Source organism: Pungitius pungitius, chromosome 15 (assembly GCF_949316345.1).
Source record: "Pungitius pungitius chromosome 15, fPunPun2.1, whole genome shotgun sequence".
In the NCBI taxonomy this organism is placed as follows: Eukaryota; Metazoa; Chordata; class Actinopteri; order Perciformes; family Gasterosteidae; genus Pungitius; species Pungitius pungitius.
The window spans coordinates 13817384-13845070 of record NC_084914.1 but is presented as its reverse complement, the minus strand read 5'-3'; the positions used below and the strand labels follow the sequence as shown (position 1 = coordinate 13845070).

General features: G+C 43.0%; 1 protein-coding gene across 1 annotated transcript in view; it reads left to right on the top strand.

Moving 5' to 3' along the window:
* hydin (HYDIN axonemal central pair apparatus protein) overlaps window positions 1-27687 on the top strand; it is a 54166-nt gene that overhangs the window by 17466 nt on the left and 9013 nt on the right. The window contains exons 24-76 of the mRNA XM_062557872.1: window positions 3647-3818; window positions 4720-4929; window positions 5392-5589; window positions 5687-5861; window positions 6425-6543; window positions 7850-7977; window positions 8327-8463; window positions 9141-9268; window positions 9368-9481; window positions 9667-9747; window positions 9881-10003; window positions 10100-10339; window positions 10542-10671; window positions 10775-10888; window positions 10962-11132; window positions 11447-11620; window positions 11723-11901; window positions 12119-12201; window positions 12347-12525; window positions 12651-12771; window positions 13185-13317; window positions 14172-14359; window positions 14539-14662; window positions 15080-15253; window positions 15457-15486; window positions 15784-15972; window positions 16121-16327; window positions 16494-16711; window positions 16806-16988; window positions 19086-19205; window positions 19295-19454; window positions 19577-19749; window positions 19981-20179; window positions 20339-20432; window positions 20590-20683; window positions 20803-20971; window positions 21083-21165; window positions 21297-21452; window positions 21944-22049; window positions 22261-22465; window positions 22725-22957; window positions 23045-23193; window positions 23343-23538; window positions 23674-23782; window positions 24394-24633; window positions 24826-24968; window positions 25039-25260; window positions 25342-25502; window positions 25704-25798; window positions 25901-26117; window positions 26278-26478; window positions 26574-26700; window positions 27094-27259. Of these exons, the coding sequence (XP_062413856.1) occupies window positions 3647-3818; window positions 4720-4929; window positions 5392-5589; window positions 5687-5861; window positions 6425-6543; window positions 7850-7977; window positions 8327-8463; window positions 9141-9268; window positions 9368-9481; window positions 9667-9747; window positions 9881-10003; window positions 10100-10339; window positions 10542-10671; window positions 10775-10888; window positions 10962-11132; window positions 11447-11620; window positions 11723-11901; window positions 12119-12201; window positions 12347-12525; window positions 12651-12771; window positions 13185-13317; window positions 14172-14359; window positions 14539-14662; window positions 15080-15253; window positions 15457-15486; window positions 15784-15972; window positions 16121-16327; window positions 16494-16711; window positions 16806-16988; window positions 19086-19205; window positions 19295-19454; window positions 19577-19749; window positions 19981-20179; window positions 20339-20432; window positions 20590-20683; window positions 20803-20971; window positions 21083-21165; window positions 21297-21452; window positions 21944-22049; window positions 22261-22465; window positions 22725-22957; window positions 23045-23193; window positions 23343-23538; window positions 23674-23782; window positions 24394-24633; window positions 24826-24968; window positions 25039-25260; window positions 25342-25502; window positions 25704-25798; window positions 25901-26117; window positions 26278-26478; window positions 26574-26700; window positions 27094-27259 (8240 nt within the window). The remainder of the gene's footprint in view (window positions 1-3646; window positions 3819-4719; window positions 4930-5391; window positions 5590-5686; window positions 5862-6424; window positions 6544-7849; window positions 7978-8326; window positions 8464-9140; window positions 9269-9367; window positions 9482-9666; window positions 9748-9880; window positions 10004-10099; window positions 10340-10541; window positions 10672-10774; window positions 10889-10961; window positions 11133-11446; window positions 11621-11722; window positions 11902-12118; window positions 12202-12346; window positions 12526-12650; window positions 12772-13184; window positions 13318-14171; window positions 14360-14538; window positions 14663-15079; window positions 15254-15456; window positions 15487-15783; window positions 15973-16120; window positions 16328-16493; window positions 16712-16805; window positions 16989-19085; window positions 19206-19294; window positions 19455-19576; window positions 19750-19980; window positions 20180-20338; window positions 20433-20589; window positions 20684-20802; window positions 20972-21082; window positions 21166-21296; window positions 21453-21943; window positions 22050-22260; window positions 22466-22724; window positions 22958-23044; window positions 23194-23342; window positions 23539-23673; window positions 23783-24393; window positions 24634-24825; window positions 24969-25038; window positions 25261-25341; window positions 25503-25703; window positions 25799-25900; window positions 26118-26277; window positions 26479-26573; window positions 26701-27093; window positions 27260-27687) is intronic.

Here is a 27687-nt window from a genome sequence, read left to right as displayed (position 1 = left end):
ACACATTGAAAGTACACACACAGTTATCGGTTAACATTCATACTGTGACGTCACAGGAGGGCACACCGCTCTCGGCGGAACAGTTCAAGGAATGCTAGCACCAGGTTTACTGAAAATAATGTTTTTGTTGCTGTTCGGGGGGTTCTAACAGAAATTAACGTTCTCAGTGTCAAACTTAGGTAGACCCTCTCCTTGAGGTAAAACTAAAATACTGGTTCCTTTCCGGCAGGAAAACACCCTTCTTCAGTCTTACTAGCTCTTGCGCGGCGTGTAGCATCGCATCCGGGCTATTTCCCCCGGGTATTTTTGTGTTCGGGTCCTTGGTCCGGCGCCCAGTCTGCTGCTTGTTTCTGTCAGCCTCCTTCCCCACTCCACTCCCTCTTCCTCTTCCTGTCTCTTAAAAACCCTTCAGTTCATTAGGTACGGTGGCCGAGAAGGTTCAGACAAATACAAAAGCAACAACACAACCGCAAATGCCACAACGCAACACGAACGCCACAACACAAAATACAAAAGGCACATCACAACCGCAAATGCCACAACACAACACGAACGCCGCAACACGAAAATACAAAAGCCACATCACAACCGCAAATGCCACAACACAACACGAACGCCGCAACGCAACACGAAAGCGAAAACGGAAGTAGCTGCCCAATTAGGTGTTCATCAGTCTCAGGCGTGCTGGAGGGGTGGGGTTCCCGAGTCCACCAGCAGGTGGGGCCATAGCTGTCCCAGGACACAGCCATCTTCTGGGGTTGTAGCGTCCCTCCAGGACCCAGCCTCTCGTGACGCCACAATACCTTGAGTCTATTTAACAGTGTGCTACATGCTAATTTCATTGGGTTGTAGAAATAAGTCAAGCACATAGTTTCAGTGACACCTTTTTTTTACCGATCAAAGCAATGTTCAAAAACTGTAATATACCGAAGGAACAAGTTTTAGGGTAAAGAGCAAAATCCCTTCCATATCGCAAAAATGTCTGCAAAAGACAAATCTACTGATTGTGTAGTCAACGTTACACTGTGCCTCTCGAGCTTTTGCTCTGACTCCTCTTCCTCAAAATGTGACAGTCTCTCTGTTCGTGGCCTCGAACCAACTAGATCTTTTTTTTCTTCTTCCTAATTGATCTCCTCTCGCTCCAATGTCTCCTCTGCCTGTGCTTCTGATCGCTACAAAATCTCTATTCAAGTTTCAAAATATGTATTGTCATGTGTACAGCTAACTGTACCATGCTTTGTTGCAAATATGACATTAAGTCACAGCAGCAGTCAGTCATAGATCAGAATGTGTGTGTGTGTGTGTGTGTGTGTGTGTGGTGCTGTTATCAATGTTAGAGACCCTGTGTCAAAGCCATCAGGGCAAACTGAAGGAACATGTTCGAACGCCTGTTCTGCAACATAAACAGAATTCACTGTCCAGTGCGCTGTGTGTCTTTTAGTCATTTTAACCCTTGTTGCGCATACAATTACCAATGTCAAGTTCCTAGCATTCCAATTGTTGGTTACAGGCACCACACATAATCAAAGGCCACCTCGCTGACACCACATGTAGACACCTGCATGTCCAAATTACCTGACGTTTCCCTCAAGATAAACAAAAGCAACAAAAACTACATTATTAACGGTGTGGTGGTCTGAGGCTACAAACTTTTAGTGTCTTTGTTCTGTATTCTGTAGCGTCTGTCTGATGACAGGAGTGAGGGCTGTGCTGGGGTGTGTGTTCTGTCCTTAATGAGTGTGGTGGCGGGCGTGGTTTCAGCTCGGCTGCAGGGGGGAGAGAGGGGGAGTGGCTCGGGGAACGGTGCCAGGTGAAAACAATAACAACCAGCTGGGGATAATTGTGTGTGTGTGCTCTCCCCTATTTGAACAGTGAGGCGGGGGCGAGCGAGGAGACCGACCGAGCGAGCTAGCGAGGAGATCAAATAATTAAACAATAAAATATTGCAACTACCACCCTGGTATCGAGTGCCTTTGTCCAGAGCTGTACAGATCCGCACGGTACAATGATGTTTTCAGCTCTCCTGGTGACCCTCGTAGAGTAAATGTCCTGTAGAGAGGGGAAGGCTGCTCCTGAGATGAACTGTGCTGTTTCTATCACACGCTGGAGTGCTTTCCTGTCTTGTTCAGTGCAGTGTCCTTACCACACTGTGATTGATGTGGTAAGGACGCTCTTGACCGTAAAATTTGCCGAGAATTTCGGTTGGCATGCCAAATTTCCTCTGCTTTCGTAGGGAGTACAGGCTCTGCTGGGCCTTCTTAGCGATCTGGAGTGTGGTGTGAGACCAGGTGAGGTCCTCGCTGATGTTCCAAGTAATTCAAAGGTTTTCACCCTTTCCAACTCGGTCTCACCAATGTACAGTGGTGTGTGCTGCACCTTCTCCCTCCTTGGGTCGATAATCATCTCCTTGGTCTTGTCTGATTTTAGGGAGAGATTATTATTGTGACAGCTCTTTCTTCTCTCCTTTATAGGAAGTTCAGCACCCAGTTGCAGGTGTTAGATGCAAAGTGAGGAGTTTTGGTGGAACGACTGTATTGAAAGCTGAGGTGAGGTCTATGAAGAGAAATCTTGTACAGGAGTCCTTACCCTGTGAGGGTTGTGTGGATGACGTTGTTCGCTGCATTGTCATTGGACCTGCAGCAGGTCTGCGGTTCCTGGGATCATCTTTTTGATGTGGGTCCTGACTATACCCTCACAATCACATCACACGTGGGGTGAGTGCAACGGGACGATAGTCATTCAGGCAGGTCACAGTGTTTTTCTTTGGGAGGGTCACGTTGGTGGTGGAATCGAAGCAGGTGGGCACATGAGCCAGTGCTGGTAACAGGTTGTAAATGTCAGCTAGCACATCAGCCAGCTCTGATGGGCAGGCCCCGCCGGCGCACCTGGATATGTTGACTGAGCCAGATGCCTTCGTATCACCCTTCTCTTTGCTTCACCCTCTCCGTCTTGGATTATGACCTCTCTTAACAATCCGTCTCATTGGTCGGCTCGCTAATCACTCTGCAACAATCGCTCCCAAAAGTCTCTCTTTCTCCCTTGCACACCACCTCTTTGAGAGAGAATCAGGATATCACGAAGTAGGGTTCAAAATGAAAGCCCTTTAAAATCTCCTTCGGGATCTTCAAATCACATTCACAAAACAATTTGTCTATTTCTCTACAGTCAAAAACTACCTTGAATTTCCCGTTTTTTAATTGGAATGTAAGTATTATACAAACACTGAAACATACCTATATCTTTTTTTCTGAAGAATGGAATTTTATTTGAGCACCTCAATGTTCTCACCAGAGAGTTATTTTGGTTGAATCTTGTTTTGACTCAAGTAGATTAGATGATGTTCAACTGTATTGCCATTTCACACAGGAATTACAAGGACAACAACATTCTTTGTTGTAGGTAACAAGATGAGACTACAACGATGCAAAAGCTAATGAATAATAAAGAGGACATGTAACTAACATGTAGAAAATAAACAAACGGATGAATGGATGAAACGGATCTCAAGGATAAATGTACATAATCACTCTGAACTACTGGGAATAAGTCCAGAAACACTTCTTGCACAAACTAAATGGCAAACGTATTGAAATAGCTCATTTGCACGGGAGATGAGTGGAACTGTTCTGAATTTTTCTCATCATAGAGAGACAGAGATAGTGGAGGTAGAGGGGGAGCAAACAAATCCAAAAGATGGGACCGAAGAAGAAGAAGGAGGATGGAGTTCGCCCAGAATGCCTTCTCTGGCCTTTACGGATCCACTAGGGCCTGGTGCAGATGAACGGATCAGCTCACGGGACCCTCTGGGTGCCCAAGAGGTAAGCAAATGCTCGCTTGTGAACAACAATTTGTTATTGTATGGAGAGTGCCTGCTGCAGGTGGGAAGGTCAGTCTGTCTGTATGCTGTGATGCTATGGAGAAAGAAAACATGCAAATGAACTCACACGCACACCTTTTTGCACTATAAACCTCAGTTTGTTCTCAGCGTGCATAATATCTTCCTTGTTTTTGATCTATTGATGTAATTGAATGCTGAAACATTCAGAGAAGCCTTCATTGATGTTTCCTTATTCATAATGTATTCATGAGACTGTTTATGAGAGTGTTTATGTCATTTGGAGCCACAACAACTAATGATTTTCACTGTTGATGAATCTCTTGATTTGTCTTTGAACAATCAAATCCCCTTCTTGTCTACTGTGTAGACAATTTCACTAATGTAAACCTTAATATGCCAATAGTGTCCTTATTTCTCTTACATGTTGCATGTGGATGATATTAGCTGGCAAGAAGTAAACATTGATCCAAGTGTGAGATGAAACGCAGACTTGAGACGTAATAATGTGAGAGAAAAAAACCCGATGAAGAAAAAAAAACACCATTAGTTAGGCCGGAAATAGGGGAAGAACAATCTGGCAATGAGTGAACAACGAGGTGGAGAAGATGTTGGTGGGGGGCTTTGATGGGAGGTGTGTAGACCGGGAGGAGGGATGAGCCGGCTGCAGGCAGTTGTGTGAATTGAGTGGACCAGCAGCCAGGAAGGAGGCCGAAAAGCAACAAACTCGACATGCAATGATGTAGAGACAGACAGACGGTCGAGTACTAAGAGACGAGAAGAGAAAACCCATTCACCAAAACATCTCTTAAATGTGAACGCACAATAACAATAACAGCAGAATCAATGAGAATTCTTCTGTATTTTTCTTTCTGTGCCTCTAGGTGTTTGATATCTTGCCGATATTCGGTCATTTGCAACCTGGGGAGCAGCAACAGGTCATTTTCTGCTTCTACGGCCACGAGAATGTCAGCAGCAAGGTGGTAGCACAGTGCCGTGTAGAAGAGGGGCCGACATATGAGATCCGACTCCGAGGAGAGACATCTTTAATCAGCTACAGCCTGGACTCCACGCATATTGACTTTGGTCTGCAGGTATGTAAGCACAGCTCCTTTACTCAGACTTAAATCTCCTCAGAATGTTAACCCAACAAGCCATACCAATCAAGAAGGTATGTTTCAGTCTGTGTCAAAGACATCATATGTAATGTTCAGGGTGAATGTCACTGTATAGTTTTTCACACAATGGTCTTTTGCACCCCCACTCAGAACAATTCTTGAGCTTCTTGTCTGTTCAGCACAATTCTTTTTCTTATTTTTTCTTTCTCGGTGTCTCTCCCTCTGTTTCTCCCTGTGTTGCTTTGTGGAAATGGAAATGTTTTTGAATCACCCCTCATGATGGTGACCCCTCATGAAACTATTACTGTGATGTATCATCGCTACTGAACATCCACTGCACCAAAGAGAGACTGGGTGGAGACAGCCACAAAACCAATTCACTATAAAGTCACTATCCATATACAAAGCAATATTGCCTCTTGTCTCTTTTCTATCCAGCCGTTTGATCAAGAAAGTGAAGCTGAGGTGACACTAACCAATACTGGCAAGATAGGCTTTAACTTCAGCATCACACATCTTCAAAAGAAGGATGAAGAGGCAGAAGAGGAGGCAGGGGGGTTGAGGAAGGCCCTGGAGGATGAGCAACATGTAGAAAGACATGTCATACCAGGCCGGCCCATGGTCATCCCCGCTACGGTGAGGTCATCTTTGCACTCTTTTGGATGTGGGAGGGTAATCTATCATGCGTACGGTTGTTGTTGTTTTTTAACCTAGTTCCTTCTCTGTGTGCCAGGGTTACATTGATCCCGGTGCGGAGCGATGTCTGCGTGTGGTCTACCTCCCAGGCACCCCAGAGGTGTTTGAGAGGCAGCTTCAGCTGCAGGTGGCTTTCCTACTGCCGCAGGTCCTCACGCTGACTGGAGAGGGAGTGTTCCCAAGGATCACCCTTAACTTGCCACAAAACCTGCGTATGTTTTGACATTTTCTCCTACATAGAGACATGACCATATCCTCATTCAACAAGCTAATGAAATATGTTTTTCATCTACTATTATGTTACTATATTAGCCATAAAATCGTATACCCCCCTTGTAATTGTATGCACACCCGTAACCCAAAATGCCCAACTGCAATTATGGGGTAATGTCAATAGAAGGTAATGTTCCCCCTGCATTGGGACAGTAATCAATAATCAGCAGTAACGGAGAAGTGGTAATTATGTGGTGTCATAGTTTATTGTTTCTTTTAAATAAAATAAGCACCTAGTATGTAAAGCCAATAGAATTATGTGGTTAAAGGTCACTGTGGCCTCACAAAACACATTTTTGCCCATAACTTAAGAATAGATATGAATTTCTAACTAATACTGTTGAATAGGATGAATTATGAAGTAATGACATTCTTAGACCGCGTGCCGGTAATTCTGGTTGTTCTAGCAATCTTTGAGCCTAAATCTTTTGGTCAATAGACGGTTCCATTTGGCAGCAAATACTGGCACAAATGTAACTCTTTAAATGTAATTCCCTTGCAGCAGAGGAGTCTTACAGTGATTTGGTGCTGCAGGCCAGAAGAGCTGTGGAGGGAGTGGAGCTCATGAATGGAATGGCATCTGATGAAAGACAGACAGCCGAGGCCAAACACCACCTCACAGTTTGTGACCAAGATTCTTTTTTAAACATTGATTTCATGTGCTATGTAGGTTTCTATTAAGCCGACTGTACTGTAGATGAGACTATAAGACTATACAACGCTTTGTTTAGTACAGGCAGAATAAGGGGGTCTTTAAGGATAGGACAGATAAGGACTTACCAATTGGCGACATTACCACCTCATCTACACCCTGTCCTCTACACTGCCCTCAGTGACTATCTATTGCTCTGCCTGGCACAGCTTTTCTTTCTTGGAAATTCCTCATCCAAACACACTCAACATTGTGCTCTCTTGGATTGTGTTGAGTGTGATAATGGATAGTAAGCGCCACAGGATCACAAACTATCCCACTAACAACAAACGGTTCCCAGGATGCCATTTTGTAACAGTAAGAAAAGAAATTCTCCTATCGATACATTATGTCCCTTCCGTCTCAAGAGGTAACACTTGACAGTACAGTGTGAAGTCAATATGCAATACATACAGACAGAGACTTCTTCAATGTTAGTCAGATGGTGTGGAAATAAGAGACGAGGAGGACAAATTCAATCCATTATTATATTTAGACAATGAATGCATTTCTAAGTCTGAATTTAAAGGTGGACATTAAGAATGATAATAAATATGGATTACTATTCAATTGTGATGCGTCAAGGGAGAACAGCAATTCAAAGTACATCCAAATTAATTTGTTTTGGTTAAATAAAATACCTCAGATTAAAGAAAGCACTAGTCCTTATTCCCTGCTGCCTTGAAGAAGAGCCTTTTAAAATCTCCAGCTACCATCTCCGGCTCTAGGTATTCATGTTGAAGAGTGAAAGCGAGAAAGAGTTTCTTTTCTAAAGCAGGACGAAATCCCTCCTCTTTGTGGACAACAGGACGACAATGAGTAGAAGCCGACCCTTCATCTCATTGAAGGTGTATTGTTGTCACAGGGTTTATGTGTAACCGGCCTTAGGGAGTATAGCGCAGTTAATTACATCTTAAACATTGCATATTAAATCTGTGTAAGACTCCCACGCAGTGTTTAAGCTGAAGTAGTATTGGCACTGGAGTTACGAGTAGGCAGAGTAAAAAAGTAATGATATCTTCCTTCAAGTGAATCTTGACAAATAATGAGACACTTTTTATTGCCATCATAGCATTTGCTTGTATTAAGAGATCTAAACATGGGGCATGTGATTCACTTTGACGTGGAGATACCTTGAATTATTGTGAGACTGTGCTGTTTGGCGCTTATGTGACCCTCCCTTCATGTGTTTAACGGCTATCCCTCTTCCTTCTCTCTTATGCCTGCTGCCTCTAGTATAAAGAGCTGCTTCACATGGAGATTGAGAGGATGATGGTCAAACAGAATGCCCTCGCTGTGACTGACAGTCTGCTTGAGCTCCGAGAATCGCAAAGTTCCTTCATGAAGTGGCACAAACTTAGCCAGTATGTTTGCACACACACACACACACACACATACATACTTTAGTTGAACAGATGGCCCACTCACTGGTCTGAAAGAAGAACTGTGTTGGGGTAATCAAAGATTTTGGGTTAATGAATAACAACGGTCTGTTTTTGTTCTGTGGTAAATCAATGTACTGGATGTCATGGCGTGAATCCACTCAATAGTCCCTTGTTTAACATGTTATCATCTTGACAACCTGAACTATTGAATCCAATAATCACATCGCTTTAGTATGAGTAGTAGTATTTCCAAGTTAACAAACCTTTTACATGGATGTTGCTTGTTAGCATCGTATTCATGTCTCAGTACTTCTTTCCTCTGCCCTAGGTTCCTGCTTCCAGAGTATGTTTTGGATTTTGGTTATGTCATTCCAGCCATTCCCCACAGTCACAGTGTAAACGTGACAAACACTGGTACAGTGGCTGTGTCCTTCAAAGCCAATGTCAAACCTCTAGCTGGAACAGGTATCATCATTCACAAACTATAGACAGAAAAGCAGCACTGAATGAGCTCAAGGACACACAGAAATTACACAGGAAACTAGAGAGAAAACACGTCAATCCGCCCCGGGACTTAGGTCTGCTTCAAAATGTATGTCTATTGTCTCAGCGGTCTGTAGGGAGAGAGACAGAGTCAGCCAGCTAGATAATTCTTGTTTAGATCTAACAACTAGATTTGAACTATAGTGACTCATTTAAATATTTAATCGAATTGATATTCAGATTTCCTCATCTATTTATTTTTCATTCAGTTCATAGGAATAGTAGTTTAGTGTGTATATTTAATAATTAATGGCATTCCATGTTTAATAATGCTTTAGAAATACTGTTGGCGGGTTTTATTTAACACTGGATGGGTCCAAGCTAACCAGTTTACATTACACAAAATAACCCTCTCTTGTATCCAGAGAGACAAGTTTACAGATTTATTATTTTTTTTAAAATCATGTAAGATGAGTGAATAATCCTAAAGTGATACAAGATGGATATGAATTAATTAATGTGAATGAAATAGAATTGATGGGTTTGGAGGGCTGCATGATCAATGGGGCGATACTCTTTTGATATAAATCACTTTTCTATGGGCTCTCAATATTCTACATGTTTGAAATGAATAATACTGTTGTGTTGCATCTTCAAAGGATTCAGTACAGACTTTAAAAGAGTAAAAAACCTGCCTTGTGGAGAGACGCAGACTTTTACGGTCAAATTTGACCCACAAACAGCTGACCTGAAGATGGGGGATACAATTGTTGTCATGCCAATACAGGTAACCATGATTCAGGGTGAAACTTTGACATAACTGGCTCGTTGTCTGCCTTGTTGAGCAGTAGCATTGTGTCCGCGTTGTCTCTACTTGGATCTACAGGTCGTAGGCGGCCCGACGGTCCAGGTGCGGCTGTGTGCTTTGGTGACTGAGCCGGCCGTCACTGTTTCAACTGATACCCTGCAGTTCGACACTGTGCAATGTGGCATGTGTCAGGTAATACAGTGTTACAAGAGATACCTTTGTGTAGCCCTGCTGAGGTTGCTTGTTAGATTCTATGATTGAATGAGGGTACAGTGTTGGAAGTTTAGATCCTTTTCTAGTCTCCGACATTGATTTGACTAATGTCTGTTGTAGCCAAATTGACACAAGAATGCCCTCATGTTGTTGTTCCCCATCAGATGAGGACAATACAGCTGTTTAATCACAAGTCTGTGCAGTGCTTCTGGAGTATAGCTGAGAAGGGAAAGCCTATCAAAAAGGTATCAGATCTGTCATTTTTTGGACATCTCATTTAACTTTTCCATCTCTTATTTTCTTAAGGCACCAACTGCTTTGGGAAAAAAGTTTTTGTTTATACATACAAACCTGACTATTTGGTTTTCTTGCTCTCAGCATCAAAAGGACTTGCAGATACAACAACCGCCTGCTGTGGTGTTCAAGATGATTCCCAGTTCTGGCATGCTGTCTCCTGGTGAACGGGTCAATGTCCAGATAAAGTTCACCCCTGCTGAGGGGGTAAAGTGCTTCATTGATTTTAGAGATTGGCATGACATATAGCAGAGCAACTTTAGCTTTACATGGATTGATGACCTACCGCACGTGTCTCTACAGAGTTCCTACAACAGGCAGCTACATGTCCGCGTGGCTGAGAGCAGCCAGCAGCTGTTCATTACAGCCCAGGGGCGGGCGGAGAAGCCACATCTCGAGTTCTGCCCGTCTGTGCTGGAGCTCGGGCCATGCCTGCCTCTCAACACTGACGTCGAGGTCAACGTCACCGTCAGAAACCCCTGCCCTTTCCCTGTTGAGTTCTACTCCCTGGAATTAGACACACAGTATCTCGAAGAAGAAAAGGTAACCCTGCACAATGCATTACACCACAGGAAGTCACATGTTTCTTCCAGATCTTTCCAACCACTCTTTGCCCTGGAGATGTGTTTTCTTTTATCTTGTTCCTTAACTGGTCCACAACATTTCATTTTCTTCTAACTGTTCCATATTATGTTTTCTCTCTGTTCCGGTTTCCTTCTCTTTCCCATTTCTTCCTCCCGTGTAGATCCTGCGTCTTGTTAAGGGTTATGACGAGAACCGCATATTACTGCTGCCCCCCAGAGCCCCTGGAGAAAGTCTTCCCCAGGAACTGCTCGAGTACTACCAGGAGCACTGCTCCCAGCTGAAAGACGATGGTAGCTTAGGGCACACATGATCCTTAAGAACTGAAATCATGTACTCAAAGGTGTCTGCATATAATGTCGGTTCCCTGTTTTTATCCAAACTACCTGTGTACAGCAGGACTGAAACAAGGCCTGGATGAAGATGAAGCTGTGATGGTTGACACATACGAGGAAAGAGACAGCAAAGTGGAAGAAATGCATTCTTTAAGTTTGAAACCAGCTGAATTACGTAAGTACAACATTTGAACATTCACTGTTGTTTCCACAGGCCCTGCGTGTCTAAGTAACACTCGTTCTTTCAGTGGTTTCGGAGATGACCGTAGTGGGAAATTCCCAGGCACTGGGGCAGCTCGAGATGACCCCCGTCTCCAGAGCAATAGCTCGCCACATGCGTGTGGATCTGTCGCCTGAGGGTCTGGCTGCACGCAACCGCAGAGGCATTGCTATTATTGTGTATGGAGCGCCACTGACAGGTGAAGCAATTGATTGACTAATTGATCAATAAAAAGTTGGCTATGCATTTTAAATCAAGCTTAATTTTGTCATCTCATTTGGAGAACCTCATATATCAATCTAAAATATTGAATTAATTAACATCCATCTTTTTTTCACCTGCAATACCTCTCTGGTTTATCTGTTATTAACATAAAATATGTGACTAGATCCAAAAGAGTCACCAAAAATATGTGTTCCTAACTTGCCTCCCAGTTTATATGCTGTATACCCAGAAATGTAGGATTGATGAGTATGAATTTGTGAAATTTTTGGTGTGTCTTCCCCACTTTAGATAATGGCAGCTGTGTGGCAGCTCTGGCCCGTCACTACGGAGGGGCAAGCCTGAGTGTTGATGCCGTGGTTACCGAGGTGCTCGTCAATGGAACTTCACCTATCAGCCAGACTGCGAGACAACCCTACGACTGTGCTGCCGCCGCTAATGCTGGGAAGAAGCCTCAGGAGGCTGGTAAGAAGAAAACAGACAGGACACAACTGTAGAAGAACATTCTAATGAGCAACATTGGTAAATGTAGACAAAAGAAAATATTAATACTGTATCTGCTTTCAGCTCAGTCCACAGAATATGAACCAGAAACACATCCAGAAGCATCAGAACCAGCTCCACATTCAGCTCCAGCTTCACGTGGTACTTTGGAAGTTCCTTCAAAACCCATTGAGGACGGCTTCAGCGGAAATGGCTCCAAGGCTCCTCGGGGGACCGAGAACACACACTTTACCCGTTGCCTGGTATATTTTCTTCTCCTCTGCTCATCTGCTGCTGCTGTCAAAGCATTGAAGTCCATGTTTGTAAATTGAAAAATTCCTCTACTAATTTGAGGGTATGAACCTACTTGATACATCTTCATCTTTGTAAAGCAAATTTCTCTTTAATATCTGTGTATAATTGAAATAAGAAAATAATAGTTGACTATAATAAACCAGCTTGAGTGTGGTTTCTCCTCAGGGAGGAGATGTGAACAGTAATCTGTTGCCTGAACAGCTTTTGGTTGACATCCTGGCAGAAAGATTTCAGTTAGATTACCCACAGTTTTCTTCTTGTGGTTATTCAGTTCAGTCTTTGATGAATCAAAAATATATAACAGATATGTATTATGTGTGACACTTTTCACACTTAGTCTCACTTGTGTCTTCTTTTGTTTGTCGTCTTGTTGTTGTCATGGCGTTAGTTAAGCGACTGTCACCGCGGCATCGTGATTGACGGCCTGGAGTCTGTGTATGCTCAATCAGCAGCAAGCGTGCTGCAAATCATTCTCAAGGCCCTTGATAACCGCAAACGCATCTTTGTAGTCAACCTGAGTGACTCGTACGACGCCCTGAAGGCACGAGAGGAAGCACAGAGAGAAGCCAAGGGTAAGAGAAATGCACTTGATGACGCATTATTATACAAAGGTTACAAATCTTTATTTAGTGTATATTTATGTCTAATCAGTCGGGTTTATGGTTAAGAAATATAACTGTCTGCTTGTGTACTTCAGAGGCTCTGGAGAAAGAGAAAGCTGAAATGGAGGAGCCGTGGTTGCAGGAGCTGGATGATGAGGAGTACGACGCTCTGCCCGAGGAGAAAAAGGAGCATATTGATCAGCGACTAACAGAGAAGTACAGACAGCAGAATTTATTTTTCTTAGATACGCTAGTGTCAATGTATCTTGTCAGATTCATCACTCTCTCTTAACTGAACATCATCAGATTGAAAATGACTATAAATGCAACCATAATGCAGAAGGAAAAAAATGAAACTGACAAATAAAGATGAGCCGAGAAACAACACAGTACAGATATGTAGAAATAAACTATACATTAAGAGTATACAGGAGAGTACAGATATATGTCTAATGTTGAGTGCATTACTGCATTTAATTAAAATCTCCTCTAAAGATGATTTATTTTGTTTTTGTTCACAAAAGTTAACCAAATTAGTTGACTCTGCTTTCATCCAATTATTGTTAATATTTCGAACCAAAATTACACAACCATAAAAACGTGTGAATGCATGTGCGCCTCTTTGAAAGGGAGCTCGGGCAGGAAGAAAAGAGGCTTCAGGAGGAGATGCTGAAGGAAGAAGAATTGAAGAACAAAAAAAAGGGAGGAAAAATGACTCTTAAAGAAGTGTCGAAGGAGAAGAGCACACTGGAGAGGAAGCAGGTCTGTGTATATACTGTTATATTACTGATGTCCTACAACACATAGCATAACTTTCCAATTTACGTTACCACTGCATACCCCTACAGTAGGTACTGATGCTTGTACTGTATTTGAGAGGCAACAAAACATGGAACGAGGGAATAACGTGGAATTATTTCGTAGGTATTTTATAATTAACTGTTGACTTTCAAATATTACATTATGTAGGTACATTATGAACTACAGAGCACCACAACTGGAAAATAAGGGGACATACAGATTAATGAGTACTGTAGCACATCATAGACCAGCTGTGAATCCTTTTATAACCAAAACTACTTTATCTGCTGACGCTAACAAATGACAGAAGTCCAGGGAAAATAATATTTTATGGAACTTTCTCTAGAGATTTAGGCCATACTATATTGAGTACTATATTGTACTTGTAGGAGTTAAGAAGCCTCAAGTGTTACAAGTGTATATGAAACTGTCAATCATTGTTCATAGAGTACAGTACGTTATATTATTGGATACTGTTGGACTGAGAACCAGGAGTCACAATCTAACAGCCAAGGCAGCTGTAGAAGTGTGAGTGTGATAGTGAGTCAAAACTTTAAGAAGAATCTTTCTATGGGCCCATCTACAGAAACAATTAGAGAAATTAGATCCCAGACGTTGCAATCAGAACTGACTTGATGTATGATGGGTCTCAAGAGTATAGAATCTGCAGAGATGAAGAGGCTAAGAGTAGAAAGGGTGTTGAAGAAAAGGAAAGAGCTATTGGTGAAGAATCGCCTATCTGGTGCTGGGAAGGAGCACCACGTTCACACATGCATCACTGATTTCAAAATAGATTTGATTTCTTTTTTTTCCAGACAACAGCTGCAGTCAATGTTGTGCCGACGTCTGGCTCTAACAACTCCAAAAAAATACGAGTGGTTGAAAGAGAGCAGCTTCCATTAAACAAAGGTGCCAGCAGATGTAAGGAATCTCTACATGATTCAGTGCAGGATGCAGAAACCTTCAGCATATACAAAAGACCATACACACTTGTTTTACCATGATGGTTGAGGGTTGCACTCACAATTTACTTACTTACACAACTCATAATTTTATTATATTTTTGATCCATAAGGTTCTTAAAGTGTTTCAGGTCTTGAAGAAATATATAAATAAATGCAAACTCACACATTAGGCTAAGGAATTAATGTCATTCATAATGTAAAAATGTACTACATATAGCCCAAGATTATTGTGTATGTGCTATTATCAATCCCGCTTTGCTAATACAGCGCATCGGAGCAAAGAAGCCAAGCGATTACAAGCAGAATCTTCTGTGCCTGCAGACAATCTGGAGGGAGAGATGGTGAGTTCATTAAGAAGCGAAGGCCATGACACCCCCGCACAGCAAGTCACTCCATCGTCATGTCAAATTCTTTTTTCGGATAAGGACACAAAAATTCCAGCAAAAATGGAGCCAAATGCATTTTGTATTACTCAAAAAGTAGACTTCTTTCCCTTTGTATTTGCACTCTTGCAGCTCTTAAAAGCTAAAATTGTTCTTACTATCAAACATTGCTCTGAATACTAGAAATATAAACAACCATTCAGTGTCCTATGACAACATCTCGAGTAAGATGCTTACAACCTATAATTGATATCATAAAATATGAATTGCATTCACTTTCGCATGTAACAATGCTTATCCCACACCATGAAAAAATCAATAGCTGTTCAATGCTGATGACCACTTTGTATTACCCTTGATGTTTGGACTATCCAGCCAATCCAGTCCATTGTGGATGAGCTGCAGTGTCAGTTCGCTGTGTATGAGCAGACCCAGCAACAGGTGGATCACATCTTGCAGCACTGGGACCGAGCCCGGGGCTTGTTGCTGGTCCCGTTGCCTGGTGACGAGGCTCCTCCAGTGCCTGAGGATGCCCCAACAGAGAAACAGGTTAGGTGGATGACCGTCAGTCATGCATTCTCTAAATGAAGTTTTCTCTAATTAAGTTAAGACTGCCTGTAAAATTACGACAAAGATGGTATTCTTCTTTACTCTCTCCTAAACGGCTGCCGTTCATCAAGCGTGTTACATTTGAAATAACATTGGAAAACTCTTCTTTTAACCATTCTGATCAGTTCTTGAAATCCTTGTAGCATCCGCAGGGAGCAGAACACTTATTCTTGGTAAGTCTGCAACAGCGCAGAGCCATCCCTTCACTGTGACACCAGACTCCCACAGGATAACATACAGCGGTTTACACACATTAATGGGATGGACAGAGAGATGCATTCTGACCTGTCGCATGTTCACAACATTGCAACATGGTTTTCCAGTAACGCAGCATTACTCCTGTAGAATAATCCTGTTTTAGACATTGTTATCCCTCCCCATATTTGTTCCCGGTCAAAGTAGTTAAATTGCAGTAATGCGGTACGAGAAACCAACACATCAATTGGATACATCATGGCCTGTGTGCACAGACGGCTGTTGGCAAGAAGAACAAGAAACACGGCTTGTCGCCGTTGCCTAGTCAGATGTCAGTGCCAGCTGCAGCGGACGTGGTGCTTCCACAGGACATTATCCCTCACGTTGCCCTGAACGTAACAGGGAAAGACTATCCGAGTGCTGCGGAGCTGCTAAAAGGCAGCACACTGCCTCCACTGGCCGAGGTATAGCTGACTTTTCTCTTTTCTGTTTTTGTAGTAATCATGAATTACTCTGTACTTCTTCCATAAATGTTGTCGATCATTTCTTTCTTTTTGTATCAGTTTGTCACCAGTGAATAATATGTTTCCTTCTCTCCTGTGATCGGGGTAGGTGTTGGATGATTTGGGTTTGGGACCCAGCGGCCCACCCGTTCCGCCACCCACAACGTTCTCTGTGGTTCCTTTTCCTGAAAACAGGGAGCAATCAAACGTTCAACTCACCTGTAGCTGTTTCACCTTCCTGGTTCCCTTTGGGCTGGACGAACAGGACGAGGAGAATAAAGATTGGGTGGAAGATATGCGCGCATCAGTTGTAAAGGTGATGGTATAGTTTAAACGTCAATATATGCTTTAACACTACAAAATTGTGTGAGTCGTTTCAGAAAATGTGTTCGTGGTTTGGAGATTTAATAGTACTGGAAAATAACTGCAAAAACCTAGGTCAGCATTTAAGATTGAAACTGGTGTTTGTGTGCACACTAAAGGAAGGGGCAGGTTTTGAAGGTCGCATCAAGGCCAGCTTGACAAAAAACAAGGATAAAAAGATCAGAGAGAGTCAGAAGAGCAAGAGACAAAGTTCAGACAAGACAAAGGCAAAGGGCTCTGACCGGTCTTCCTCCCCTCGGTTACCCCTCTCCTCCACACCTGACTGCGCTGAACAGGACCAACACAAAGACAACATAAAGCTGAAACGTAGCCAGAGGCAAGGAAAAACCCACACAGACACCACAATAGTGTTTTATTCTGTTCTATGTTGTTGTTGTTTGTACTAAGTTTGTGTGTGTGTTTTTGTGCAGTCTGACAACATTTCGCTGGGTTGTACCAGCTAATGGTGAGGTGGTTCTGAGGATCTGGTTCTACTCAGAATTCCCAGGGACGTTTGAGCAGACCTTCAACTTTGAGCTTTTGGGGACTCGGAGATGCTACCAGCTCCCCTGCAGAGGAATTGGCACCTATCCCTCCATCTGCAAAGACTACATGTCAGTCAACATTGTTTAACAATCAATCAACTCTTTATTTCAGACTCAAGGTCCAGGTCTAGTACTTAAATAAACGTGGTGGAAAAAATTAGCTATTTAGTGTGAGTGCATAAAATGCTGAGATGAAAACATATGAGAGAACAGAATTGACTTTTAAAACTTTATTCTTTGCAAATAAGGTACAACAGTTGTGCAGAGTGCAGGCAGTCTGACAACAACTGAAGCAGTTGAGTTGTCTAATTAACAGAAACACACCCCTGCTACACAGTAAGATAGCAGAGGAAGAAACAGAGACAACCTTTGAAAGGAGTCCAACTGTGAGGTGGCCTCTTGTGATCCCATTTATGGGTGAAAGCAGAGGTTGGAGTCAGGATTTTGAAACTGTGCTAGCAATACGTTTCAACCCTCAAAGAGAGCTGCAGCATCCTGCTGTAAGAATTGAGTTCCGGTATCAGATAAAGCATATAAAGTAACAAACAAAATAATATCAAATCCTAGTACTATTCATGAGACTCTAAAAATGTTGATTTTTCCTGTCACACTTTTCCCTCTGATCATTAAATGATCAAACAAAATTCTGAGAAAAATGTTTAAGTTTGTTAGCTTCAAAAATTCACAAGGATTCAAATTGAACGCATTTGACTTGAGATAATGAGAAAAGATTATAATGCTGCTTTTGTGGGGTAGGTCCTCCTATAACCAGCAAACATTACACACGTTCAAATAAATGTCATTTCTCATGATGTAAACGTTTTATTCAGCATTCTCATATACATCAAAACAGATATAGATATATATATATATATATCAGACGTATATCGTAGGGACGTGGACCCGTCCTCATAGGGAAGAAGCTGCAGGAGTGCACAGAACCTTTTAACAATTTGCGTTTACCTTTATGAAGGTTTTACTAAATGGGATTTTAGTTGAACTCTAAAGTTACTGTACCGTAAATCCTCAAATAGTGGCCAGGGCTTTTATTTACATAGGCTGCACAGCGCACCGGCCTGAATTTGGGGCAGGCTTGTATTAGGGGCAGGCCTTTATTTCTTACTTACCGGTATCTTCTGTATTATTTAAATAAAATAATGGGCATAATTACAGTAGGCTAATATCATTCATTGCATATGCGTTCAGCACTTCCTGCAACCATTTACCGATAGGCTACCGGTAGAATGAAACCGGTAGACCTATAGCTAATCAACTTTCTCACTAACCATTTAGAAATGAATCAGTAATAAACCATAGTGCATGTCAGTCTTAAGATACATCCTTAATTGCAGATATTTTCCAATCAAGCAAGTCAAAAATTTCACTCGGCCAAAAAAAAAGTTTATCGCGTATAGCATTTGCAGTGTCAACGTAACAATAAACATCTGGTCCTGTGAAAGGACAGCAATCACAGAACGAACAGGAGACAACCAAAATTAAACCAAATGGCCAGGACCTAGACTAGGCCTGTCATATTACGCAACTACCAAATTCATCAGCAACATCGGAAATGGGCATAGCCATTAAGCTACGGTCAAATGGAGCAAACAAACTTCGAACTAAATGGACCTTGCAAAATAGGTCTACATCTAAACATAATATTTAGGTCTACATCCGAAGCTCACCAGTAATGAGGCAACATTTGTACAGCTATTCGGCGTCCCCCTCAACATCCTCTTCCCCATCCTCATCATCAAGAACAACAAGTTCATTATTAAGCAGCTCCTCCTCGTTGTTCTCCTCATCCTGGGCTACTTGCGTGCGGTTCTCCTCCCCCCCGCTGCCGGAGCGCCAGCGCATCCCTACCAGCGGCGCATGGCTGTCCCGCCTTGAAACAATAACAAATTTGCCTAGTAGGCCTACGTGGTAAAATGTCTTTTTTTATTGCCAACAGTCCATGAAATTAGCCAATAACATTAAACATAAGGAGAACATGTATTTATGAAATATTACTTTTACTTTTTTTTCTTTTTTTACCCCCGGCCTGTATTTGGGGTCCGGCCTTTATTTGTCCGTATCGACCACGCCCCCGGCTACTATCTGAAGACTGGCCTCTAATTGAATCCCGGTCTTAATTTGAGGATTTACGGTATATGCTTTTCCCAGGACTCTCTTTGCCTATAGTAAGAAGGTCCCACAAATGGAAGACGGGCTCCAGAATACATACGTGATCAAACCTGGATACTTTGAGTTTGGACCATTGCTTAGTGGCGAGACCAGAGACAGGTGAGAGGCAGAGCAATAGCTGGGAATGGCAGAGTGTGTAAGTATCAGTCTTTGCATTTAAATTCATACACTCGTGTTTGTTTGTGTAGATACAAAGAAAGGAGACATCCAGACAACACAGAGCGACTAGTGATTCATAACATTTCAAGCCTGGAGGCTGAGGTCCAGTTCTATTTCCAGCATGATAGCCAGGCCACCACGTACCTGCTGGACCCCCCGACTATGACCCTCAAACCCGACCAGAAACAGGTATCATACACATCTAACATCGTCATGGGAAATACAACATTTTGAATATATTTATAGTCCATTATTTGGATGCTTATAATATTACAACATGCATTAGTAAATGTAAATATCTGTCCTGCTAGGAGTTGACAGTGTGGGCGTACCCAACAAAACTGGGACAAATGACGGACAGCATTGTGTGCCATGTCAAGGACAATCCAGAGCTTGTCAACGTCAAACTTTCCTGCCGGGGCGTTCGGCCGGAGTTGGAGCTGGAAAGAAACCATTGTCACTTTCAAAGGACATTGCTGAATAGGTACCAAAAACATACTGTAGAATACCATTTCAGAGAAAATAAATTCTAGAGCATTTCTTCTTCAATAGCCTGACAAGTGATTTTCCTCAAACGCAAAGTGAGCCCCCTCTGAAAAAAAGCAGTGCGGTGAAGTCATAATACTGTGGATCAATTGCAGTGTCAACAGCAATTACCTTTTAAATTCCATTGTATACGTGATTCGGTCTTACCTTCTTCCTTCCTCTTCTGTAGGCGGGAGAGCAGCAGAGTGACGCTGCATAACAAGACACCTCTGCCGGTGTCTTGGAGACTGCGGGGCGTGGAGGATTTAGGTGATGAGTTCAGTGTGCCACAGGATCAGGGCATTGTTTTACCCAACTCCTCTTACCAACTGAGCTTACACTTCAGGGCCAAGAGGCCACTCCACGTTAAGAAGATCTTATATCTGGAGGTGAAGTAAAACTATACCAAGTACACATGCAGAAATGAATAATACATGTAGCATACAGAATCTATGCAGATGGAGTTTCAGAAATAGGTGTCAAACTGGATATTTCACATACCACTTTGTATGTACAGTATACAGCATGTACTGTGTGTTTTGGTTCAGGTATCTGATGTGGGGATGATTCTAGGCATCGTGCAAAAAGAAAAAATACAGGTCACAGCTGAAGCCTATGTCATTGATTTGGAGATCACACCAAGTAAGAACTGGTCAAATTTACAAACATGTCCTTCGTCATAAGGTTCCTAATTTATTGTGGCACATTTATTTCAGACTGATATTTTAATCCAAAATCTGTGAGGTGTCAGTGTTTACTACCGGGATTCACTGATAGTTGAATGATGTTCATGTGGCAGATGGCTGTGTGAACTTTGGAACCATTAAAGTCTTTGAAGAGGCCAAACTGTCTCTCAGGATGAAGAACCTAGGGAAATATGAAATAGCCTATAAGTGAGTTTGAAATTCTACTTCTTTACTTTCAATTTTTTAGTTTGGGTTTCACCTTACTGCAAGTGAACTACAGAGAAAAAAACAAAGTTGTTTCACTTGCATTCTTCTCTTTGCAAAAGGTTCACATTGCAGCGAACCGACCCAAGCCAGCCAAACCTGGAGGCCATTTTCACGGTGTCTCCCCAGAGTGGGACTCTAATGCCCCACGAGAAGCCCACAGCGGTGCAAATACTATGCAGACCCAACAGAGAAATCCTCATTAGAGAGCAACCTGTCCTGTGCTGCCAGGTCAGAACCCTACAACGGCCTTAATGCTTGCAGTGGAGGTTCAGCTATGTATTCATTATTTGTTCATTTTATGGCACACTCAAGTCAAAATGTGGGTTTCTTCTCTCGCAGGTGATTGACCCCAGCATTGGGAATGGTGGAGAACTCATAGCCACTATAGCAATTGAGGTTTCAGTCAAGTCTGTCTTCTCCAGGTAAAGACTTGATTCATACTATCTCTTTTCTGTAATATGCATTAGTATTTAAGGAACAGTAGTACAATCTATTCCAATTCAGATTGTGAATCTGTGTATCTTTTTTTGACAATTGATGAATTGCTGATCAGGTACAAGATCATACCTGCCTGTGACCTCAACTTTGGCCCACTGGTCTATGGCTTCAAGAAAAGCCAGAGCTTCACCATCCAGAACAATGGAGACTTTGAGACACGTTTCATCATCAGCCGCATGACCCCTAACCCTGCGCCACCGGGGAAGGCAGGGTAGGAGAACAGAACACACACATATACTTAAGCACAAGGGATGATACTCATTCATTAAAAAATTCAGTCATTAAAAAATTAGAAAATGCTAAAACACAAGTTTTGAAGTTGCACATGTTGAACCATCTTTGCTGCCACAAGTCACAAAATTCCATATTAAAATGTTCCTGAATCCTGTGAACAAAAGTTACCGTATATAGCGTGATGGAGGTAGCTTCATAGTAAACGGTATCGGCAAAAACAATGCCCTGCAATACAAACTAATGGGATTGTGTTCAATAACATGTCTCTCATGTCAATGGATACATTGAAGATTTAAATCTGAAAAAGAATAAACCTACTTGTGCATAAATCACAATCAAGGTCTCAACTGCTACTTGAAGTGATGTCAAGCTGAAGAAGTTATAACAGTGATATTTCTTCTGAAAACTCACTTTGCTTAAAGATGTTCAACCTAAATGAATATTTGTATCTCTGGGCACTGGTCTCAGGGGACCTGCTAGGAAGATGCCTCCAGAGACCCATTCAGAGAGATCTGCTGGTGCCAGTAGCAAAGTAAGACGTGAGTCCAACCTGAAGGACATGGCTATGACACAGGTGAGACTGCCAGTGCCAACGAGGCTGAGAAGCATGAGGCTGGCAAAATACAACAACACACCCTTTAATAGAAAGAAAAATAACCAAATTCAAAACATAGCAACCTGCCCTTAAAATCCATATTAAAATACCAGGAGAGTTCTTTGTCCACTGTGTGTAATACCTACATTTTAATTTGCACAACGGTATTCTCGTCTAATTTTCTCTCCAGAATCGCCTCACGGTGGGGGTTTTCTCCGTGTCGCCCTGCAGTGGGAGCTTGCAGCCAGGCGCTCAGCAGGTGGTGACAGTGGACTGTGTGGCTGAGCAGCTGGGAGACTGGAACCAGTGTTTGCTCATTGACGTCAGTGAGCGTGATCCTTCAGACCGGCCGGACGGCATTCCGTACAGACTGCTGGCTGAAGTCTGCAAGCCAGGTGAGAGCAGTGTGATCTTGTCCGACGTGATCAACAAACCGCTGATCACCGTTGATCGAGTGAAACCTCTCGCTTCAATGCTTCTCACTTGGCTCCACATTTGGAACAAACATCCACTCAGACACAAGGATGAAGAATTTATTGTCACAAAAACATTTTTGGCCATAATTGAGGGCTTCAAAAGCCTATTACTGCAATTTCACACAAACATCTAATCAGATCAAATTATTACCTATTTTGGATCATTGTTGTCTCACAGGTATAGCATTAGACATGTCAACCATCTTTGAGGAACACCATTTGTGCCACGACAGCAGTCAGCTCTCCTCTGAGCAGTTTTGCAATGCTGAACGCATTTACATCCGGGACGAGAACACGTTCATTTTCAACAAAGTCCTGGTGGGGCAAACAGCCCAGGCCCGCTTCAAAATAACCAACAACAGCAAGGTGCCCTGTGTGCTCAGCTTGGCAATTAAGTACATTGGCTCTAAGGTAAGGCATGTAAAGGGTACATGGATGAATGCGTACAGGACCATTTCCTATCGTGCTACACGCAGCTGATACTACGATTTCTTACAGACTTCTCGAATTGCGGATGTTTTTAATTTGTCTGCTGCAACGCTGAGCATCCCCAGGCAGTCACACTTATTCGCTGTGGTCACCTTCACACCCCAGACAATGTTGTGCTACAACGCTGTGTTTGAGGCCACAATGGAGGTAACCAGCAGGTACGAGTTGGTGACTGAGTAAGCACTGCTCTCTTTGACGTTGATTGGTCCCATTTATTTCTACTACCAAGTGTAGTAACAGAACAGCATCAGCACTTTATTTTCCTTGCTGACCGCTGTGCATCTCCTCTTCTCTCTGTCTCATCCAGAATGACACCCACATTCAAGAGTAAGGTGCTGGAGTTCAACCTCAGGGGCGAGGGCAGTCTGCCCAGTGTATGTGTGGTGCGTCCCGCTCTGAGGAACACCAGAGGACGCCAAATGCTCCAGTTCAGACGTGTGTTGGTAGGGCGTCGCAAAACACGGCCTCTGGTGCTGCTAAATGACGGCAATGTTCCTGCTCAGGTAGGAAGAGACCTATTTATCCTTGTGTTTATTATAGATCTAGAAGATGCATTTTTCACATAGTAACCCACATCCACTATAACAAAATACCCAAAACACAATGCTACACAAAAAGGTGCTTTGTGGGTTGTTTAGGTCCAGATTGATATGTTGGATAAACATGGAGTGTTCACCCTCAAAGCGGCACCTGGCAACACAAGCAGCTCCATCCACTCCACGCAGATCGAGGCCTCCAATGACTCAGGTACAAACTGGAGCTGTAAGACTTCACTTAAACAATCAGTAGCTTGTAATTTTCCCCGTGGAATTTGTTATGGAGCCCCCACGTCTGGACAACTCACGTGAAAGATAAAGGGGTAAATCAATAAATTGTGTTTTTTTAAGATAGGTTAAGCTAAGTTTATTTGTGACTCTTAATAGTTTTTATTGCATAATTTAAAGCATTCCATTGTGGGCTTGATCCATATACTGCATATCAAAAATTAAGAATAACTTGTTTAGTCGTCTTTGTTTTTGTACTGTGTTAAACTGGCATCCAAACTCTTATCAAACAACGCAGTTTTGTTGATTTGTGATAAATTCAGTTATGAGTTACGAGGCTTCTACGCTGCAAACTCCATATTTGCAGCTCCTACACACAAACATAAGAGCTTTAAAGGCTCTTTCGCCACAATTTTAATGAAAATGTATCAACAAATATTCATTCATTCATTCATAAATAAAGATGTACTGTGATACTGTTGTTTTGGACTACAAGTCTATTTTGTTTGAACTCATCGTCGGCTCTGCTCCTCTGCACAAGACAGCTTTGGCCACATTTCTTTTTGAACACACGACTCTTTCACTCTTCCACAGGGCATCAACTGGTGCAACGAGTCATGCTGAGCCTGAATGTTCACCAGCAGGTGGAGTTTGAGGTCAGCTTCTGCTCTGACAAGCCTTTGAGTGTCAAGGCTAAGATCTCACTGCAGGTAGAGGACAACCAGTACGGAAACACCATATTACATGTGACCGGAGAAGCTCACCGGGAAATTGTCTCTCTTGACAACATCAGGCGGTCATTACAGGAAATAGATCAGGAAAATGGAGATGGAGGTAAGAGAAGACAGGGCGGCAGAAAGCTCATCATGTGATTAGACTGGAAAGAGCCATGTGTGAAGCAGGTTCAATAATCAACCAGAGTAGCAGTTGTTCTGAACAGGCAAATGCTGTAAGCGTTGGGATTTATTAATATGTTAGCTGGTTTCTTACTCAGGAATTTTACTCAAGTCTATTTCTGTCTGACAGGTTATTACGAGGTGCTGAATTTTGGCGACTGCCATGTAAATTGTTCCTATCAAGAGAATTTCACAATGACAAACCACAGCAGCAGCCAGGTAGTGAGGTTTGAGTGGCCTCCTGTTGGATCCCATGTCTCCTTTTCACCACAGGTAAAATATTTGAGGAAGGAATACAGGTGTGGGAGTTTAAAAAAATCCCAAATAACCTCTTTTCTTCCAGGTTGGGCACCTTCATGCCGGTTGTTCCAAGGAAGTGACTGTGACCTTTGCCTCCAATCAGCCAGTGACTCTTACCAGCCAGCCGATCAGATGCAAACTTAGTCAGGTGAATTTCCTGCAGCCACTCGAGCAGGTGGCCGACTGGGACGACCAGAGGAGGACATTGCAGTGGCAGAGTTCTCCCAAACAGGCCGCAGGAGCACCACAGCAGCACAAGAAGAAGGTAAACATGACGACAGTGAGAGCGATGTTAAACAGAGAATCACAAGGTCAGGATTTTTGTTGAGCACACGTTTGCACGCAGGTGATGAAGACGGATCCTGAACCCTGCTGCTCTGTTGTTGAGGACTCCCAGTGGGAGTTGGCGTTGCGAATCAGTGCCGTTTGTGACTATGTGAAGTTCAGCTGCAGCAACGACACCATCCACTTCAAAGACACCATGCTTTACCAAACCAGGCTCCACCAGTAAGTCTACCGCCCTGCATAGGCTTTTTCATGAAAGGAATCAGGGCAACGAGCTAGACCTCATGTTTTGTTTCTGTGTGTGTGTGTGTGTGTGTGTGTGTGTGTGTGTGTGTGTGTGTGTGTGTGTGTGTGTGTGTGTGTGTGTGTGTGTGTGTGTGTGTGTGTGTGTGTGTGTGTGTGTGTGTGTGTGTGTGTGTGCAGACTGCAGATCGTGAATCATGGCACTGTCAGACTGGAATACTCCTGGCAAGTCCTCATGGCTCCAAGGAACAACGTTGTAAACAATGACCAAGGAGGTATTACTATGCAGTAATATAACTATATATCATGATGCCTTCAAATATCAGCATCAAGTGTAATCACTTTGTGTAAATTAAAAAACATGTTTGGCCTTACAGATGGGACGCTGCCTTTTCGACCAGGCAGCAAGTCAGGAGGCGTGTTTACTGAAGCCCGCCCTGCCAGCGCGATGTCATCTCTGACAGTGAATCCACAGCTTCTACCCATCAGCGTCGAGCCTAGCATTGGGGCAGTAGCGCCCGGTTCCACTCAGACTTTCAGCATCCGCTTTTCACCCCTTGAAGTGGCCCAGTTTCAGGGCAGGCTGGTCAGCAGGTAGAGTAAAGCAAAAAACAGAGACTGTACAAGTTATAAAACAGTTATCCCATTCAGTTGGCCTCACCTCGAGTACTGAGCTCTGTGTCATGATGAATGACATGACCCTGAAAATGACCCCTGGCATTTTAGAAGGACTTTTTCCTACCTTTTCTTTCAGAATCCCCAACTTGCAGGATGGAGAGGAGGCTCCCTGTGTCTCGGTGTGTGGCCGCAGCCTGTTGCCCCACTGTCACTTTCAAATGGACCACTCGGACTATATCAGTGGGAACCGCCGTAAACCTAATTTCAGGGGCGCTCTGGACCCTAACACCAGGGTCATAGAGTTCAGCTCTGTTGGCCTCTCTGTGCCATCAAAAAGGTAAAAGAGAGAGAGAGAGCATGCTTTTCCTCTCGTCACTGTGAGCCCTCATACGTGTATGTATGTACATTCTTTCTTCTCGCTTTACTCCACAGATGTTTCAGTGTGGTGAACCCAACCAATAAACCCTATGCATTCAAGTGGAGGTGTGAGGACACAGGTGGCAGCCCATTTTGCTGCCTCACCCCACGCGGCACCATCTTGCCCGGGAAGAAGGCGGAAGTAAGGATGGAAACGCACACAGTCAAATTAGTGGTGTAAAATACCACCACCCTGTTAGTTTCCTTCACCTACTGTGGATCTAATGCACATTTCATTGCGCATTGCAGTCAATCTCAATCCCTCTCCTGATTTTTGAAATATGATCCCATTATTGTTTGAGTGTCCCTGTTTCGCCCATCTTTATCCCAACAAATCCAACCCGTTCTCGTTCCCCCCATTTCATATATTTCCTTTTTAATTGTATCTCCTCAAATCCATTTACAGCTCTGATCAGTTTCAGCTTGTCACTCTTCCCTCCCGTACTTCCATCTTTATTCCTTTTACCCTCTTTTTCTTTTTATTGTTGCCTTTTGTAATCTTCTGCTCTGTGTGTGTGTGTGTGTGTGCATGCAGGTATGCTTTGAATATGTAGCTGAGCAGTTTGAAGCAGTGGAGTCAATCTGGAGCTTTACGATTGAGTCCCTGTCCCTGTCTGTGCCCTTCTTGTGTGTGGGCACCACTAAAGAACCCCTCGTCTACCTCGACAGACCTCACCTTGACTTTGGAGAACTGCTTGTTGGTGTGTAGTATACAGACACACACATACCTGCACGCCATTACACAGGGAGATGGGGTTTTTTTTCTGTTTCTCCTGCAATGTGGTGCTGCAGTGAGAGAACTTGGATGTTGAAGTGCATATTTTCACACACATATACATACACACACATATCGATATGTCTGTAAAGTTCACTGTCAAAGTTACCTGTGTAGAATATCTGCAGACACTCAAGCATGATGCAAATATTCTAGTGCTCAGGCAACTAAAAACATGGTTACCATTAAGCAGAGGTGGGAACAAGTCACTGTTAGGCAAGTCACAAGCAAGTCTCAAGTCATTGCCCTCGAGTCCCGAGTCAAGTCGAGTCAAAGACGAAGCAAGTCCCAAGTCGAGTCACAAGTCACAGCCAACAAGTCTCAAGTCGAGTCACAAGTCGTACCATTTTAGTT